The sequence below is a fragment of the Benincasa hispida genome, chromosome 9 (genome assembly GCF_027475165.1).
Source record: "Benincasa hispida cultivar pf3 chromosome 9, pf3_genome.v1.1, whole genome shotgun sequence".
NCBI lineage: Eukaryota > Viridiplantae > Streptophyta > Magnoliopsida > Cucurbitales > Cucurbitaceae > Benincasa > Benincasa hispida.
The window spans coordinates 84836450-84855469 of NC_143486.1; the positions used below are offsets into that span (position 1 = coordinate 84836450).

The window sequence follows — 19020 nt, forward strand, 5'->3', positions numbered from 1 at the left end:
GTCCCCATCCCTATTATTTCTTTTTTATTTTTCCTTTAATCCGAGAGATATTATCTATATTGTCTATATTCATTATTCTTTATTGTTATAGAAAGTATTTAAGAATGATGTAAGACCTATCAGATAAAATAAGAGGTAATTGCAAATATAACAAATTATGCTTAAAATATTAACAGATATGGCACATATATAAAGAAAATTGTAGATATAGTAAAATTTAGACTTAGCTCTCTTTCAAGAGATTTTACTATAGCTATTAACCCTAAGAACGTTACGTCGATTGCAACTCTCATAAAAGAACGATGTGTCAAAAATGGAATGAAAAGATGGTATATCACTAATGTAATACTTGAAATTTTTGTGGTCTCTCTCTCCTCCATCACTAAATTCCCACACTTGCTTTTCTCTCTCTCTATTTTAATGGAAGGAGGCAATGAGCATCACAATTTCTTGTCAGGAAAATGAAAGTTAAGCCAATCCATTTCATCCACACACACACAAAGCACCAACAAAATACAACCAAAACAAATGGATTTTTTAAAAAATAATTAAAAAAAAAAAAATGTCTCCTCTCTTGACGCAGTCCCATCAAGCCCAATTTCCAACAAGACATAAAAACTCATTATGGTACAGCCATCCAACGGTAGGGATTCCTCCTCCACTTCCCCCTCTCCCATCAACGGTCCATATTCATCTCAATCTCTCCCACACGTGCCTCTCTTCATATCATACCAAAATTATTCAACGAAACTACCACAATTTCTTCCCATGACCTTTCAATAAAAAAAACATAGTTTTATTGACTCGATGAGTAAGAAAGATCGAATATTTCAATCAATAAAATCTCATTTAGTAACTATTTGGTTATAATTAGTGTTTCTAACCATCATTACATGCAATTAACTACATGATTAATATTTTAAATTCATTTTATTACGGTGTAATTATTTCCTATTCAAACTAAAACATAGACTATTATAACCTAGATTAAAATAGTTAACACTAACCAACTTAGTGTGTCAAATGCCTTCTAAATACTTCACACAATCACAAGTGGAGGTTTGTATTTCTGACGTGCTAATTATTGTTAAGTTATGCTTATATATATATATATATTTTAAAAAGTATATTTTTTCCAAAAGATAAACAATGGTAAAATTTTGGGCAAATCGTAAAAACCACCCGTAAACTATAGTGGTAGTTGCAATTATATTCTTAAAACTCTTGATTTAAAAATTGTGTCCTCAAACTTATATAAGTATTAAAATTTGCCAAATTGGACCTCGAAAATTACATATTTGTAAAATTTAAAGGCTCAATTTTTATCATTTGTAGTTTCAACTTCAACAATTATTATAAGTTCGATGGTCCAATTTTAACACTTAAAATTTTACAGTTGAAAATTTGAATGCGTAATTACATCAACCACCATACTCTAGGGGCGATTTTTAGAATTTGTCCTAAAATTTTTAATGGTGGTTAGTCGGAGATTCATGACAAATGGTTTTTTTTTAAAAAAAAAAAAAAAAAAAAAAAACACACCGTTAAATGCATGATCCAACCACATCTTTTAGAAAGCTTTCAACTTTTCTCTCTCTTGTAATTTGTTGATTTAATGGTTTGAAAAAACAACATGGGAAGGAAGATAGAAGGAAAGAGGCTTAGTATCTGTCTTCTTCTTCTTCTCTAAGAAGAAAAAAAAAAAAAAGAAAAAGAAAAAAACCCAACACATCAAAACACACAGTGTGATTGATAAGATGGCCAAAGCTCAAAGCTTTTCTCAAAATGAAGAAGCTTTCATCATCATCATCATCTTAAAAATCACAATTTTTTTTTCCTTTTTAAATTTTTTCCCTCTCCCCCACTGTACTTTTTTTCTCTCATCTCAAAAACTTTCCATTTTTGGGTGTTTTTCTCTATATTCTTCTTCTTCTTCTTCTTCTTCTGTTTCTGTTTTTCCAATGACCATTTTTTTTATAGCCACTACTGTTTTATCTGCTTCATCAGACGAACAAGCAAAAGTAAGTGATTAATGAAGACAGAGAAAACCCAACCCCCCAAAAGGAAAAAAAAAGTTTGCTTTTTTTTGTTTTTTTTTTCTCTTTACCCTAAACCCTAATTAATTAAAAACTTCCATAAGGGTATGTTAGAATTATGAGAATTTTTGCTTTTTTGGCATTTTTCCTTATCTGGGTTACCAGAAATTTCTGATTTGATTTGACCCATTTTGCCAAAATCCCTCCTTTATTTTTCCATAGTTAATTTTTTTTTGCTTGTTTTGTTGTTGAATAATAATAATGGGGAATGGTGTTTGTAAAATTAGAAGTTGACAGAAGAGAGTGAGCACACAGAGGCTTTTGGTATAATAATATGCCATTGCTCTTGTGTGCTCACTTCTCTTTCTGTCAGCTTCCATTGCTAATTCCTTTCCTTTTTTTTTTTTTTTTTTCTCTTTTCTCCCTAAATTCTCAATCTTTTTTTTTCTTTGGTCTATATTTTGTTCTTTGTTTTATAATGAAGTTTCTGCTTAATTTTGATGATTTTATTGTGTAATTTCACATTCTTATTGTTCATCTCTCCAGTTATACTTCAATTTTCACCTCTTCTCTCTTCCAGGTTCTCTCTCTCTCCCCTTCTCCCTCTCACTGTTTTTTTTTTTTTTAATTTTTTAATTATTTTCTTAATTTTTTCTTCAAATATTATGGTTCATTGGAGAAAAAATTGAGATGGGTTTTCACTTCTTTCAATTTTTAAGCAATATATATATATATATATATATATATATATATATATTTTGCCTCAAAGTGGAAACCTAAATCCAGGTCTTTTTTGCTCATTGGAATTCTCTAGAAAAGGAAAAGAAAAAACAAATCCCCCTTTTTTCTTCTTATTTTATTAAAGGGGTATTTTTAAATTTTTTTTGTTATTGCCATTAATTGTCATTGTTAAATAAATTGAGTGATTCATTTGTAGATTTGACTCATAAATTTGTAGATTTGTTTGCCTTCTTTCTTCTTCCTTTGTTTTTGAGCTCCAAAACAGAAATCAATGGAGGAAGATCTACAAAAGAAAAGCACAAGATTATTCAGATTTTTTATCAACAAGGAAACAGGTAATTTTTTAAAAAAATATATATTTATTTAATTTTGTTTGAAGATATGGTGTCCTTCGTTTTAAGAACAGTCGTACGTCAAATGCAGTGACAAAAGTTAATATATTATTGGATCTTTTTTTTTCTATTTACTTAATAATTTTGAAGTTCAATTATTACTTCATTGACTTGTTTATATACATGTATATCTCCTGGTTTTGGTATTCTCATACTTTAAAATTTGATGTAATAATAATAATGTCCATCTTTCTTTGTTTAATTGTTTATAGTTGTTTCGTTGGATCACTTAACTTCATTTCCTTGTTTATCATTCTCGTTTTAATTAATTTCATATGTAAATCACGCTTGGAGATCGACTTTCATACACGTCGAACTCGAATAACCATCAATTATCTAATAAATCTAGACATATTTGGATATTTGCGTTTAAAAATCAATCCAAATAGACTCTATATTAGTCATTATAATCATGATAGTCACTTAGCTAGGAAACATAATTAGGTATGTAGCTACGAGAGATTGGCATTTGCGGTATAGACTATACTTAATTATCGTCTCTCCAAGCAGCTTGTGTGAGTCCGGGGTATGTGATAAGTCTACTCTCTCAATGGAAAATAATGAACTATCAACTTTATCAAATGTGCAATATCCATCTTATTCATATTGATGAATGTTTTTTTTAATATAAATTAGGTGGTTTTTCATTTTAACAATGTTTAAGATAAAATGTCAAGTAATTTGCAAGACATTAATTTGTTGCAGCTTTTACATTGAATTCATATATTAGTATCAATATATTTGATTGGTGATATCAATTTCAAGATGTTTTTAATTTTACTAAGCTTCCAGTACTTTTTTGTGATCTTATATATTTGGTTTAAATGATTCTCAAAACTTCACTCTTAGCTTTTTTGAGCAGTTAATCTTTGGATGGGAAAGTTCCTTAAGAGATACTTCTTTGAGTATTTAATAACATTTCTTGAGCTATTGAGATTTATCAAAATGTTTATTTCATAATTTTTATCACTAGAAAAATCAATTATAGAAAGATCTTTTGTGAATTTCTTCAATGGTTGGTGATTTTGTAACTATGTTGTTTATTAGAAGATGCTAATTTTTCTAATGTATATGTAAATTGACATATGATACTAAACTTCTGTTTATGTATTATATTGCACCTGTTTGAGTTCCTTTTCAACTAAATTTTGTTTCTTAATGTTTCAACTATATTTTACCGAATGATTGGCAGTTAATTCATATATTGTTGAAGCATGCTTCTCGAATTATGAATGCATATTAGATAATTAGTCGCTATATATGTCAATGAAAAAAGATAATTCTTTATTTATTATTTTATTATCCTCCTTTCCTTTTGCATGCATTCTTGTGTTGTATGTTTATGTGACAAGTGGAGAGATTGGGGATTTTTTTTTTAACCGTAAACAAGAGGGAGGGATCAATAGACGCACCTGAGTATCTTAATTAGGTTGACACACTCTTAGCATCCTCATCCCACCCTAGAACCAAAAGATTCCATTGATAAAAACAAAATACAAAAATGCTAGAGATAGCTCGTGAACAAAGTCCAAAAAACGAGAGAGAGAGATTGGAAAATTTTCAAAATGACGGATGATTATTCGTTGATCTTCAAAGGAAGTGATTGAAGAGCTAAAATCACCCTTGAGTGTGTTTTATCCCCATTTAAAGATAAATACTAGTTCGTTCAACTATAGATTGCATAACTTATCCAAATATAAATTTTAATTTTTTGTGGTTAAGCATCTTGTAATTCGTTAACCTGAGTCTTGTTCAATTGATTAAGATATATAAACTCTTGGCAAAGAGATCGGAGGTTCGATTCTCCCACCTGTACATGTTGTATGCAAATAAAAATATATATTAATACACTTGGATTATTTGGCTAGCTGCAGCTTGCAAAGAGGTTGAGAGCTGCCAAATTTACAAAATATTGATCTAACATCACATCTCTGATTACCTTTTCTTGATCCAGACTTATACTAGATGAGCAAAAGGATAAAAAGGTTTCCATCTCTGAGTAATGGATGGAGCTCGAAGCCCCTCCCTGTGTCGACGACGGTGGAATCATATGACGAAAACACATCCAACGAATAAATATTCCGAAGGGGCAATGATCTGATGTCTCTTCTAATGCAGGGCATTGGGTTGAGAGCATTCATGTACAAAAAGCTTGGCTTCAGGTAATAAAAAAAAGAAAGAAAGAAAGAAAGAGTTGGCTGATGCTGCCAATGGGTAATGCAATTTGTACATTGAGCGTCTTTCACGTACTTTATTTAGGCTTATTGGCATATACTTTGAAAGGAATAGAAGTTCTCTACTTTGAGATACAAGGAAGCAGAAATAGATCATAAAATGTAAGCCAACTTCCTTGGCCACTTGCCAACTTTTATGGATTCTGTAATGATCATAAAATGAAACATATTAGCATCTGACTTAGATAATGTCAAAGTGATTGTAACAACCCATGGTACATCAGTTATCAATCCAAAAACAACAATTTCCAGTCAACAGTGCTTCATTTTGAGAATTTAGGTTGGATATATATATTGGTACAAAGGATTTTCTTCATGTGTAGTAACACAATGTGTAACTGGCTGACTGTTGGTTGAATGAATGATATGCTGCGGCCTGCCAAGGAGGGAACCCAAGAACCGAGAAAACAATGGAAGAACATGTAATCTCATATAGATTCTTGCTAAACTATTCAGATATTAAAAGCATGAATGAAATGCTAATGCTGTATACACAATCAATGGGAGCAAAGTTTGAAGCTGAGAATAAGTTGTGTAAACATATGATATAATGAATGAAAATGGTCATAAATAGAATGGCATCCTAACACTAAAGGGAAAAAACTGTGCAAAAAAAGTAGAAAGCTGCATCAAATAATCTGATAAACAGTTAACATGAGTCATTTCTTAGTCTGCCTCTACCAAGTCAGAATCTACTGTTCTTGATGAGCTTCCATGTACATTTTCCTTTCTTTTCATGAATTGTAAATGAAGAATAAGACATGAAAAAATATAGTACAGTTTGAAACTGAAATGGCAGAAAGTAAACAAAGATGACTTTGATTCAGGTATAATAGTGTAATACCTTTATCAGCCTGTTCACACTGCCCTGAGTAACAGTGAAAGTTTGACACTTTCTTATCTGTACTTATTTTTCTTGTCCTTTTTCCCCCTTTCAAATAGCCAATTGAACAAACAGTTCCATATCCTTTTACACTATTCCTAATCTCAAACTTCTTTTTTGCTGCAAATTTTCTAATCTTTATTCTCATCTACAATTACAATCATTTGAGGTGAGGTAAGCCCTGCAAGTACCGAGTCATTTCACTTCAAAATTCCAAATGAACAGAATGATTCTTGCATGGATAAGATAATGTCAACACTTTCTTTTGCACAAGAAGTTTGGCTGGAAATAATACACTAATAAATAGCCTATAAATGGAAAACTACAAGAAAATTTTATCAAGACAATTGTATTAAACAAGGATTACAAAATATTACAGGAGTGTTAAGCAGTTGATGCACTTTTTGAGAGAGCCCCAGCTGCAAATAAGAGATTCCTCCGAGAGAACTGAATAAGAAAAAGAAATAAAATCATATAGAGTAATGTTATGTATAGAATAAGTTCAAAAATAAAAAAGTTCAGTCCATCTGTACCCGCAAACTGTAAACTGGAGTCGACTTGGTTGGTAGAGTCTTCAAAGATCTAAGTCTATTGGCAGTTCCACTTTTGCTGATAATGAGAACAGAAACATTTAATATGAAAACGTCAAATCTTGAACTGAAACATCTTAAACTATTTTAGGGAGAACTCACTTTTCATCTGTTCTCGGTGGTTTCGTGCTCGAAGTTACGTCCCATAACTTCACTGTGCAATCGGCAGAGCCAGAGGCAAGGAGAGAGCCCTCACAACTGAAATGGAGAACATCAATATTGGAGGATTATTTACGTCATCTAAACCCAAAAGAAGGAAGCGATGTGGGGGTGGGGTCGAAATTCTCTTTTATGCACCTGAAAGCAAGAGTCCAAACACATGATGTGTGCCCAATCAAAGGTGTAACACAACGACCCGTTGATAGGTCCCACATCATAATTGTACCGTCTTCATCACCAGATGCCATAAACCGACCATCAGGTGACATTGCCAACGACAGAATCATGCTCCTGTGACCAATGAAAATTCGAACACATTCCCCATTCTGGACATCCCACAATCTAACAGTTTTGTCACTCGAACCAGTTGCGATGTAGTTGCAGTTGGCATGCCATTGAACACACTGAAGATGTCGTGAAATTTATTATGAATTATATTGTACCAGAAACGCTAAGATCAAGCGACAAAATAAAAAAAATAATAATCAAGGCTTCAAGCAAACACTTATATATTAATTTGTTGAAGATAAGGTTTTAAACTACGGAAATCAGTGTAACTTCCATTGTTGAAGGGAAAGGGAACGATAATGCAGATAGCTCCAGTTGGGGAGGTGGGTGGGGGGGGGGGGACCATAAACAGTAGAAAGCCAAAATGAAAAACCATCAGCCATAGTAACCTGAATAGAAACAGTAAAATGTCCCTGGATAACAACAGTAACAATAAAGTCAAAAGCACGCCATAAAACAAGAATACCACCAAAGGTACCAATCGCATAAAGCGTCGTCCAGCCAATAAAAGAGGAGCTCCAAATAGATTAAACCATGAAAGAGTCAAAGCAATAAAAGATCAGAGAAGGAATAAACAATAAACTGCTCACATCCACATCAGATAGATGTCCTGCCATGATCCTTAACGGTTGAATTCTGTCCATAGACCAGATCCTTGCAGTTCGATCGTGTGAGCAACTAGCAAAATAATGTCCAACTGGACTAAACTGCACCAGGAAATCAAGTGTAACGATGAAATCTTTTCACATTGCACAATACATCTAAAAGTAGAAAAGTCCAACTGCCACATAAAGATTAAATCAAGTATGAACAGAGAAGTCTATTGAAGCTTGAGAAAAAGAGAAACTAAGCAACCTCTCTACCTATAAGAAATTAAGAAACAAGAATTGGAAAACAAATAACAAAAACGAGAAGTGATGACATTAGAAGTACAGGTACAACACCATGAACAAACAGGAACAACGTGTGAAGGAATAGGTAACAAGATATAACTCTTTTTAGGTACGGTTTTCACCCCAGTAATAAACTATGTACTAACCCAACCAAAGTAAATGACATTCAAGATCACAATATCGAACCAAGATAATCAATCTCTTAGTCTCCCTTCATCTCATGTATATTTAATGAAAATATCCTTGCTTTGTCCATGTCTTAATCATCTAGAAAAATTATGTGCCATAGTGTCTTGCCTGCATCTGTGTTTCTTTGCTCGTGACCTTTCACCTAGTCTTTTGGGGTTTTTTTCCCCTTTAAATACTTGAAAAAGAAGTCGAAATGCAAGTATCATCGAAAGTTGTAGGTCTTAAACCACCGATTCACCCAAACACTTAAGCTTATGCGTGAAGGCAAAATAAATTTCATATCATCTAACACCCCCTCACTTGTGGACTTAAAATATGAAGAAGACCCGACAAGTGGATATCAATATTAATCAGGGAGAAAATAACACTACAGGGGTTTGAACATAGGACCTTCTAAACCAACCTGCTTTGATACCATCTTAGATCACGAATGACCCAAAAGCCTAAGCTTATGGATGAAGGCAAATAAATTTCACATTATTTAACAGTAAGTATGTGTAGAAGCATTGTTTTAGGACATGAGCTCAAACTCAAGAACGCTAAACATATTATTGCTAGACATACCTTCTACTATTCTTTCCCAAGGAAATAGGTGTAGTGAGGGTGAGAACCCCTTGCACTGTATTATCATCTGCATGAGCCTTTAATTAGTCAGATTTTATCCAATCCTCGTGATTTTCCCTCTATTACGAATTGCTTAATTTTTTTCCCCTCTAAGGGCAAAGAAACTTTGTTCCAGATCATCAACTAACCACTTGAAATGTTCTACATCAAAGGATGGTGAGGATTAAATAATTACAATTTTGTGTAGGATAATGAACAGCATCTCACACTGCGTCTCCGGTATATGACGCTATGTAAGAGACCTCGTTAGAGATATATGGGTTGTTAGTAGAATATTAGTAGGGTGATTAGAAGGGGCATATGAGTAATTAGATATAAAGTTGGTTAGGTATTTTTACCATAAATAGGAGAGGGGTTGACGAAAGGTATGAAGAATTTTATGTGAGGATTTCCTAATTGCGAATTTGGGAGAGGATTTCTCAACTCTCTAGAATGTGCTGAGGTATATTATAATTTCTTCATGATATTGCAATATAATTCTATTTTTGAGTTTTCTTGTTTCTTCGTTGTATTCTTGAGTTTGATCTTGTTAGGAGGGATCTTAACAAATTAGTATCATAGTTGTTCTTTCTTAAATATTGTTTTATTTTGTTTGGCAATGGGAGAAGAATAACCATGGACATGAGAGCGGTTGCGTAAATGGACTGAACATCGCAAACATGAGGCAGCAGAGAGAGGAGGAACTCCATGGACATGGGAGCAAATGCAGAAATGGATGGGAGAATACAAATGTGAAAGATTTGAAAGAGAAATTCAGGAAAAGTTGCAAGAAAACCAAGGAGAAGAAAAGAAAATGGTTCAAAAAACAATGCAAGAAAGGTTGGATGATATCGACAGAGGCAAGGCTGAGACCAAAGAAATGATATAGTCCATTCTTCAACGTTTGAAGCTATTGAATGTTGAAATTCAGAGAATCAAACCTTCAAGTGAAGAAAAACAGGAAAAGCTGGTAACGGGAGCCGAATTTGAAACCTATAGTGAGCTTACAATTGAAGGCTTGTCTATGGAAGGATCTTCTCAAATGTTGAAAGGCATCAATGAAGAAGGTAGGGTGTCTGTTCCAACATGCTCCATTGAGAGGAAATCTACACCAAGAAGGCAAATCCAATGAAACCCTTAGGAAGGGCAAGAAGATGTCATTGATGGAAGCAAAAGAAAAGAAGGGATGTAATGGTGGGCTTCACATAAGAGGAGAAAACGAGAAAAAGAATGTTGACTCGAAGATGGAGCAACCGGCAAAGAAGAAAAACCTGATCATTTGTGTCTAGCTGACAGCAAAGTGTGAGATGGTCGGAGACAAGGACTTGAGGGAAGTGGAAACGCCAATCAAGAAAGGTAGAAGCATCAGAGAGTAGGAGAAAAACATTACTGAGGAGAAGACAAAGAGCTAAGATGGTCGAAGAAACGATGGAGGGAGTATTATTCAACGAACAAACGGGAGTTCAGATGAAAGAAGAAACAAGAACACTAGTTGGGTTGGTGATGAAGTTTCCGGAAAGGCGCGGATGCAAGTTTCATAAAGAGAAATCAGTTAAGCCAATGGAGGACATCGGAATGCAGGTGACAGTGAAGACGCAAAGAAGGTGAGGAGTCTTCACGAAGGATGTGACGGAAATTGCAGAGGGAGACGAACGTCCATGGAAAGAGAAGAGGGTGTGGAGAAGATGTCAATTTCGTAAAGAGGAGGGGAAAAAAATCCACCCACGTGAAGTGTTAGATTGTGGGATCGGTTGTTGGAAAACATACCACCCTAATCTTCGTGAGGGTTTTTGGGTTGGGATTACAGGCCCATTTATTTCCTTCTATTACAGAGGAACAATATTCATCAGGAGGAGGGGCAGACACATGCAAGAAGCTAGGAAGGAAGGAGGACAGACTATTAGGGGGCATTTGGGACAAGGAGTTGGTTATTATAGTCTTAGGTTATTAGGTTGGATTATAATAGTTTGTGTTTGGGGTTAGATTATTTTAGTTTAGGTTATAATAATATGTGTTTGAGGTGTAGACTATCTTAGTTTTAGAAAGAAATAATAAACACTATAGCGAAAAATAAAAAAAATGATGAATATAAAATAGTAAAAACTGTAGCAAATAGTAAATACTATAGCAAATGGAAGTTTTGAAATATTGTTAGATTGTAGCTAATTGGGGAATACAAAATAGTATTTACTATAGCAATAGGTGGTTATTATAGTCTTTAGAATAGTCCTTGCCCCAAACGCCCCCTTAGGATTTTGTGGGGTTGAGCTAAGGATTGGGCCAACGGGAGAATGTGGGGGGATAGGCTACTTAATGGGCCGAATCTAAATGGAAATTGAAGGCTGGAGAAAGCTGCTGCATGTTTTTGTGATTGCGCTTTTGTAACCCACACCTTGAGGACAAGGTGTGTTTTCAAGGGGCGAGTAGTATAAGAGATCTAGTTAGAGATGTATGGGGTTGTTAGTAGAATATTAGTAGGTTGATTAGAAGGGGCATATGAGTAATTAGATAAGAAGTTGGTTAGGTATTTTTACTATAAATAGAAGGAGAGTGATTGGAATAAGGTATGAAGAATTTTATGTGAGGATTTCCTAATTGGAAATTTGGGAGAGGATTTCTCAGCCCTCTAAAATGTGTTGAGGTATATAGTAATTTCTTCAAGATATTGCAATATAATTCTATCTTTCAATTTTCTTGTTTGTTCGTTGTATTCTTGAGTTTGTTCTTGTTAGGAGGGATCCTAACACGCTACCACAAAGGTTGTTGCATAACAAAGTTATGAGTGAAGACCAACAGTGATGGGACCATATAATGAAAGAGCACCAGAAAATTGTCAGCCAACCTCACCATCGCTCCCCTCAATTTTTAACACTCTAGCTCGCAGCTAACAACCTCCTCACCCCATAGTTGGCACTTTAACAAATTCTAACTAATACAGGTAACCTACATACCAGTTAACCTACACCGTAACCATAGATATCTGATATAAAATATTTACCTGAACATCCCATACTGGGTAATTGTGGCCTTTGTAGCAAACTAGATTGGCATTTAGTTTTGTGCTCCATAATCGAACTGCGGCGATAAGAGAAATATTCATGATCTCACGAAAGAATATAACCAAGCTTAAAAGAAAACAGAAGGCCCAGTATGATCATACTAGTTGTGTCAGCAGAGGATGAAAGAACAAAGTCCCCGATGGGACTGAAAGTGGCAGCGTGAACAGGCCCAGAATGACCTTGAAATAATGTATAAGACCTCTTCCCACTTGTATGCCCTGTCACTGGATCACTAGTAGACATATCATTTTCATCCTGTAAAACAGCTGATATAGACGTGATAATGAAAGTCAAATTTCCTTCCCAAAATATCTGAGTAAAAGAAACTTTATTTATTTAAAAAAAAAAAAAAAAAAAAAAAAAAAAAAAAAAAAATCAAGATTAGTGTGATAGCAAGAGAAAACAAGCTTTTCTAATTGATAATGAAATCTGGAAAAGAGGAATGATAAATAGCTGGTGAACTTAACTCAACTTGGTACATTGAAACGATTAATCAATTCTCCTGAAGTAGGATATAAGAAATTCTTCAAGAATTAAGGAACGGGTGGAGGATAAACCATACACCAGAAGCACTATAGAATTTTATACAGCTTCAGTTTATCATATTATCAAGAACCAGAAAATCTCTACTGGTATTCCTTTACAGAGGACACACGAATTATATGTAACAGTATGTTAAACTGATATTCCTCTATATAAAGAGTACACATGGAAACCTACCATACTAACAGTAGTATATTACAAACTAAAAGCCAGAAATAGAAAAAGCATCCCATGATAGCTCAACTTATTCAACAGACTTACTATTGCCAGCTTGTTGTCCCAGCTTTGCCATGTCCCATACCTGCAGAAAAACCCACCAAGATTTTTTAGGTGAGCAAACAATAATTAGGCCATCCTAAGTTACTAAGAAAGAAGACTTACCTTCAAAGAGGAGTCTGAAAATCCACCGGCAACTAAAGCTCCATCATGTGATATTGATGAACAGTTCAAACTACATCAGAATCAATGATATCAAGTGCAAGCGCATTGAGACTGAAGAAACTGTTAACAGAAACAGAAAAAAATTGATGGATACCCGTTGCGTGTATTAATGAAGGTATAAAAGCTGACTGATGGCAGAGCTACAGAACTCAACTGCACGCGGTTCCTCAAGTCTTCGAGAATAGATTGTTCCACCTCTGTTGAACTGAAAGTAATCAACACAACAAATCAACAGCAAGACAAACTAATACTGGTACTGATTACTCATTTTCATCAAAGAACTGGTCTTACATCTTCCCCTCTCCTCCCCACCCCCCCTCTCTTTGTGAGTATTAATGCAAAAATAGATCATGAACAAAACTCATAACATCTAACACAAGCTGGCATATAAAAAGATAAAATTCAGTACATCATTCTCCTGGATGATTGCATCACTGAGCCATACAAGGAGGAGCAGGGTGGCTGTAGTAGGACAAAAATCACCTAGCTAAGAGTATAACTGCAGCAGAAAACAAAATACAGGATTCAAGAAAGTACATTATGGGTAAAGCAAGCTCGGGCTTCACTCGTGGTGCCATAGATGCAGAATTAGCTTCAGCCCTCAGAGGTTTCCCAGTTGCACCGGCAGTCTTGTCCTTCTTGACCTTTTTAATTGAAGCACCTTGCTTTCCTCCCTCAGTACTTCTTTTCTAAACAAGCAAATGAGGACATGTAACTCATGAGAGTGGACAATAAACAATAATGCAATGCAGATTTAGAAAATAGTAACAATTTAATGATAACTACAGATAAAAGAGAGTATATCAACTAAAGATAAGAAATGCAGGATCACCACAGGTACCTTATTCTCATCTACATCACCATCCTTGATTTCTCCCTCAGCCTTTTCAGAATCTGAAAGCAAACCAGCAGCTTTCTCCAAGCGTTCTTCTAAGGAATCTTCAAGTAACTATTGCCAGCATAAATTTAAATATAACAATTAAGGAATTTGAAATTAAAAAGATGTCAAAACAGTAAAAATTCGAATGATAGAAAGGAAGAAGGGAGAAACCCATAAACAGAACAAACAGAATGTTACCGTTATTTAAATTTTGAAATAATTTTTTCTTGTTTTAGAGAAAATTGAAGAATAACTTTCTATATTTCAAATCCAAAAAAATAATAATAATAATAAAAAAAAAAAAGAGCAAAGATGTCAAAGCCTATCAACAAAATAATAATAATAATAAAAGCGACAACCAAGCAAAATAATAATCATCATGAAAATCAGAATGTATAGGCTAAGTTGGTACTTCTGCCAACGCACCCCCCATTGAACTTCTTTTTTATTTATCTGATTGGCAGTGTCCTGGGTGCTTCCCGTGAGTGTCACAAGTTCAGCATCGTCAGATATTGAGCTAGGTTGACCAGGGAAAACTGCAAAACCAGACAAAGCTTGTACTAAAGTCAGAAGGTAAAAAGCACCTGGAGCTTGCATAAGAACTTAACAATGTGAAGCAAGTATGAAAAGGCAAAAGACCTTGGAAGTTGATGCGTTCATTGATAATCCCAAGTATCACTGTGGTTTGGGTCTTATGAAGATATTGAAGTAGCATCTCATAGGAGTACTAAACAACATAATTGAAAAATAAAACCTTTTAGAAAATATAGATTGATTAGTTCAGATCCATTCATGAGAGATCTAAAATGACCAAAGATAACTCATGCCAACGCATGATAATCATGGACATGTTACAAAATAATGATTGATAGCCAAGGAATTACCTGGCATATTTTTATGTTGACTTTGCTCTGCCTAAGAGAATGAGCAAATTCCATCTCCTAGAATATATTATAATCATAATGTCAGAACCAGTACCGGCTTCATCAAGCAATGACAGGAACATAAAAAAGTCATTATTGGTTAACAACAAACCTCCAAATGAGAGGGAGATAGTACACCTTCTAATTTTTGTAGATCTCGTAGGTGCATCATTTCATGGTCTTCACGGAACCTATTGAAAAAGGTTCGAGCTGGCAGATATCAAGCAAAATAATACAAATTTAATTATATTTACCCCCATCACATGAGACTTTCATGAGAGAGATTATTTTGCAAACCTTCTTGAATATGTCCTTTAGCCACAAGATCCATGAAACAATGGATAAACACAGGATAAAGCACACGAAGCAACTCATGCTGAAAATGCAAGGATTAAAGTTCTCATTACAGGAAGAAAAAAGTTAAAATAAATCGTAATTTCAAGGAAGAAATTAAACGACTACTTACCTTGTACAAATCTAGGGAGTTGTAAGCCCAGGACCTAAGCTTGCTATATCCTTCGAGGTATCTGGCTGGAATATTCTCTACTCTGGAAAAGAAAACATCAAAGAGCAAAAAAAATATATAACTACTTCTGCTTAGTAAAGTACAATATGTTAATAAAAGAAATAAATAGACAAGAATGAGGGTGGCAACCATGACACTGTGCTATCCTCCCAAAGCCAAAAGGAAAGAGAGATCATGAAGAGAATTTCTACTTGTTACATATACGAGTGCGTGCATAATGAGTGTGTGTGTAGAAAGGTTCTATTTTAAAATAAGGTGGCTGAATTGTAATTGCCGGATGAAATTCAAACAAAGAGAATGATCCCTCAAAGAAGGAAGAAATGAATAAGTTCTTTGAAGTGCAATTTGATCCCATTTTGAGTGGCTCTTCAAAGTCCCTTTAAGAAGGAAGAAATGAATAAGCTCTTAGAAGTTCTTAGAAGTGCAATATGACCCCATTTTGAGTGGCTCTACAAAGTCTCTCTCTCTCTCTCTCTCTTTTTTTTTTTTTTTTTTTGATAGGAGCTCTTCAAAGTCTCTTTGAAATGAAACTTTATTCATGGTACCATTGACCTTGTTGGCAAACTATGCAGAGAATGATTAGAGTAGTGGGTTGAAGACATCTTTTGGCGTGATTCTTGGCTTGCAGGTGGCTCTCTTGTTTTAACCAATCTGCGGCTCTATCACTTATCTACTCGTTCAATGGATGCTCAAGTATGGAAATTCCGAATATGGAGCCTGGTTTTGGGTCTTAGTCGGAATTTAAATGATGAAGAAATTCTAGAATGGGAAAGTCTTACTCATTTAATCTCTTCTGTTTTATTGAGTAATAGCAATTCTTGGCTTTGGCACTTGATCCTTCAAAATCCCCGACAGTTTGTTCCTTAATGGAAGATTTAGTAGTTAGTACATCCTAAGGGTCCACATACGAACAATCTTTACTCTAATTCTTTGGCATGGTTTGTTGCCCTTTTGTATTTCATATTTTCTATAAAAGGAGGGATTCACTGTTTCTCATAAATAAAATCAAAAATAAACAAAAAAGAAAAAAATGTTAGGCCTATGCAACAGAGAGATTCGAATATAGCAGAAAGAACTCAAAAAGGGTATCCCTAATGGAGCTCTCTCCCAATATAGTGTATCTTCTATAAGACTGGAGAAGAGAATTAGGCCTATCTATTATTTCATTATTACTTCAGCAATATTTTCTGGAACTTTCTTTTTAACAATGTTGTAAGTTGGAATGGGATTTTCACAATTCCTCAGTAAGTTGTATGGAACAATTTCTAGCGGGGTTATCGTTCCATAGGAAAGAAGAAAGTGTCGTGTACTAATGCCATAATAGCTTTTGGCAGGAAAGAATCCAAATGTAAGATGTTAGAGACTGGTAAATTATTTGAAAATTCGCTTGTAAATGAAGTGGTTTCTGATAAGCACCTAATCCTCCGGAAAAGTAAATGTCAAATGAGAATACGCTGCCACAATATACGATCAGCATATTCAAGCAAGTAGCTCTCAAGGGATTTACATCAGCTAGGGTACAAATCTAGTCGTTATAATCAAAAGAATTTAAATTCAATTCCTCCTACAACAAACCCACTCGCTGAATTTCTAGTTTACCACCATATGTCCCAAAAAAACAATTAAAACTCTTTAATTTCTCAACGTAAAAAATAGGAAACTAAGGTTTATGTGATGACTGAATGCAAATTAAAGTCGGGAATCGATGTGAATTATAAGGGTAAAGAAAGTACTCGGAAAAGGCAAGTAAGTGCTTAGCGAAGTCGATGTCAATGGAAGAAGACGAAGAGGAGGAATTAGTCTTGTTCTGACGTAGCTCTTCCTGAAAAGCTTGTTCCGTTTCCTTGAAACCCTTCTTCTTCAAGTACGCTGACACAAAATTCGCTATCTGTTCTTCATCCATTCTGCAACCTTCGGCAATTCACCTTCTCGCTCCACAAAATTGCCAACTCTCTCTCAATTTTCCCCTTCCCGCACTTTTCCACAGCTCGAACTCTCTCTCTCTCTCTCAGTCGAAACAGGGAGAGAAGAGAACTGTAACTGGACTGGCCTGAGCCAGGTGTTTAATTATGGGCCTCCAAATAACTATTAGCCCAATAGACTTATGCCGTGAGTGACCCATTCTACCGCCATGTAGTGATTGTTGAATTTTCTTTGGGCCCAATTAAGCCCCCGATGAGTGGTCCGTAAGGACCTTATGGAAATAGCAATTTTTATATAAAAAACTATGTTTAGACCTATATTTCAAAAATGTTTTTTCAAGAAATGCTTTTAATATTATTTTTGGACAAATTTATCCTTTTTATTATTTTTATTTCGATTTTTATATATATTTCTTTATTTTCAAAACTTTTTTAATGATGGAGAAAGAAACTGTATTTATTGTGTAGAGAAAATATTCATTTAATATGATTTTTTTTTCATATTTTCAAATAGAGAGAGAAAATGTATTTATTTGTTGAGATTTTTTCTTTTATTTAATTTAACTGGAGAGAGAAAATACATTTAATGAAAAAAAATTTCTATTTTCATTGGTTTCACGCTTTTTTCTGCATATTCATGGTTATTTAAAATATACCTCAGAACATTTTGATATGAATTTGAAAATATTCTAACCAATATATGAAATATACCATAGTATATAAATTTAATGTCTACATAAATGATCATATAATGCATTTATTATGGAAAGAGAAATGTATTTATTATAATTTTTTCCCCTTTTTCGATTGTAGAAATAAAATGCATTTGATATATTTTTTTTCCATTTACATTTGGAGAGAGAAAATGATATTTAATATGATTTACTTTCTATTTTGTTTTTCATGTTGAATTTTGTTATTATGTGAAACATTTCATTGTTTGTTCACCTGTACATATAATATATTTCGTTGTTTATGTGTACATATCAATTTATTGGTTTTTTTTTTACGGATTAATGGTTATTTTAAATATACCTTAGAATATTTTGACGGATTCATGATTATTTTAAATATATCTTATAACATTTTGTTAGGTATTTGAAAATATTATAACCAATATATGAAATATACTACTGTTTATAAATTAGAGATTGACTCAATGCTTGACATAAATCACAATATAAAAACAATATATGAAATATACTACAGTATATGAAGTTTTCATAAATTTCATTACACCACAATATATATATATATATCATAATACAATAAATCTAAATAAAAAAATAAAAAAAACTTTTTCATATCAAATAAACGAATACATACACCACAGTATATCTCAAATTTCCTACAACAGCTAAAAAAAAAGTACATATATATCACAGTATATATAAAAAATATAAAAAAAAATAAAGTTCATCTTCATATGTGGGTTTATAATACATAACCCTCAATCTTCATCTCTTCTTCTTCAACCATGGCCGCCACGGATCTCTCTCCCCATCATCGTCAATCGGATTTGCTCACCCCATCATCGTCAATCGGATTTGCTCACCCCGTCATGTCGTCGATCGAATATGCTCAACCTGTCATCGTCGATTCGCCCCACGCTGTTCGCACCATCATTCGTCCCAAATTTTTCGTGTCACCTTGTGTCGAGCCATCAATTCACCCTACGCTATCGTCTACCGCCTACAACTCACATCACTGAAAGGAGA

The 19020-nt window shown here is 34.0% G+C and overlaps 1 protein-coding gene and 1 long non-coding RNA gene across 3 annotated transcripts; one reads left to right on the forward strand and one right to left on the reverse strand.

The window, feature by feature from the left end:
• The first annotated feature begins 2475 nt into the window (after positions 1–2475).
• On the forward strand, positions 2476–5659 carry LOC120085456 (uncharacterized). Of its 2 annotated transcripts, XR_016532246.1 has the most exons (3): positions 2476–2616; positions 2995–3112; positions 5124–5659. It is a non-coding gene; the product is annotated as an uncharacterized LOC120085456 (long non-coding RNA). The 2 variants fall into 2 exon arrangements; XR_005483944.2 differs by lacking the exon at positions 2476–2616 and having other exon boundaries at positions 2760–3112.
• A 797-nt stretch (positions 5660–6456) lies between these two features.
• Positions 6457–17437, reverse strand: TAF5 (TBP-associated factor 5). Its single transcript, XM_039041420.2, has 19 exons — positions 17114–17437; positions 15321–15402; positions 15152–15230; positions 14967–15064; positions 14816–14872; positions 14571–14658; positions 14358–14467; positions 13893–14000; positions 13589–13740; positions 13146–13256; positions 12992–13061; positions 12872–12911; positions 12169–12333; positions 12007–12083; positions 7914–8030; positions 7174–7439; positions 6979–7074; positions 6820–6895; positions 6457–6733 (listed from the first exon to the last, which is right to left on the reverse strand). Exons 1-19 carry the CDS (start codon positions 17281–17283, stop codon positions 6671–6673), a joined length of 2025 nt encoding a protein of 674 aa, XP_038897348.1. The 5' UTR covers positions 17284–17437; the 3' UTR covers positions 6457–6670.
• Between the last annotated feature and the right edge of the window lie 1583 nt (positions 17438–19020).

Excerpts from the sequence above, each read along its gene's own strand:
- TAF5 (XM_039041420.2), bottom strand. The coding sequence starts at position 17,283 with ATGGATGAAGAACAGATAGCGAATTTTGTGTCAGCGTACTTGAAGAAG. Across the intron at positions 13,741-13,892 it reads GTGATGTAGATGAGAATAAG|AAAAGAAGTACTGAGGGAGG; the intron begins GTACCTGTGGTG and ends TTGCTTGTTTAG. Across the intron at positions 12,084-12,168 it reads ATCCTCTGCTGACACAACTA|TTCGATTATGGAGCACAAAA; the intron begins GTATGATCATAC and ends TTATCGCCGCAG.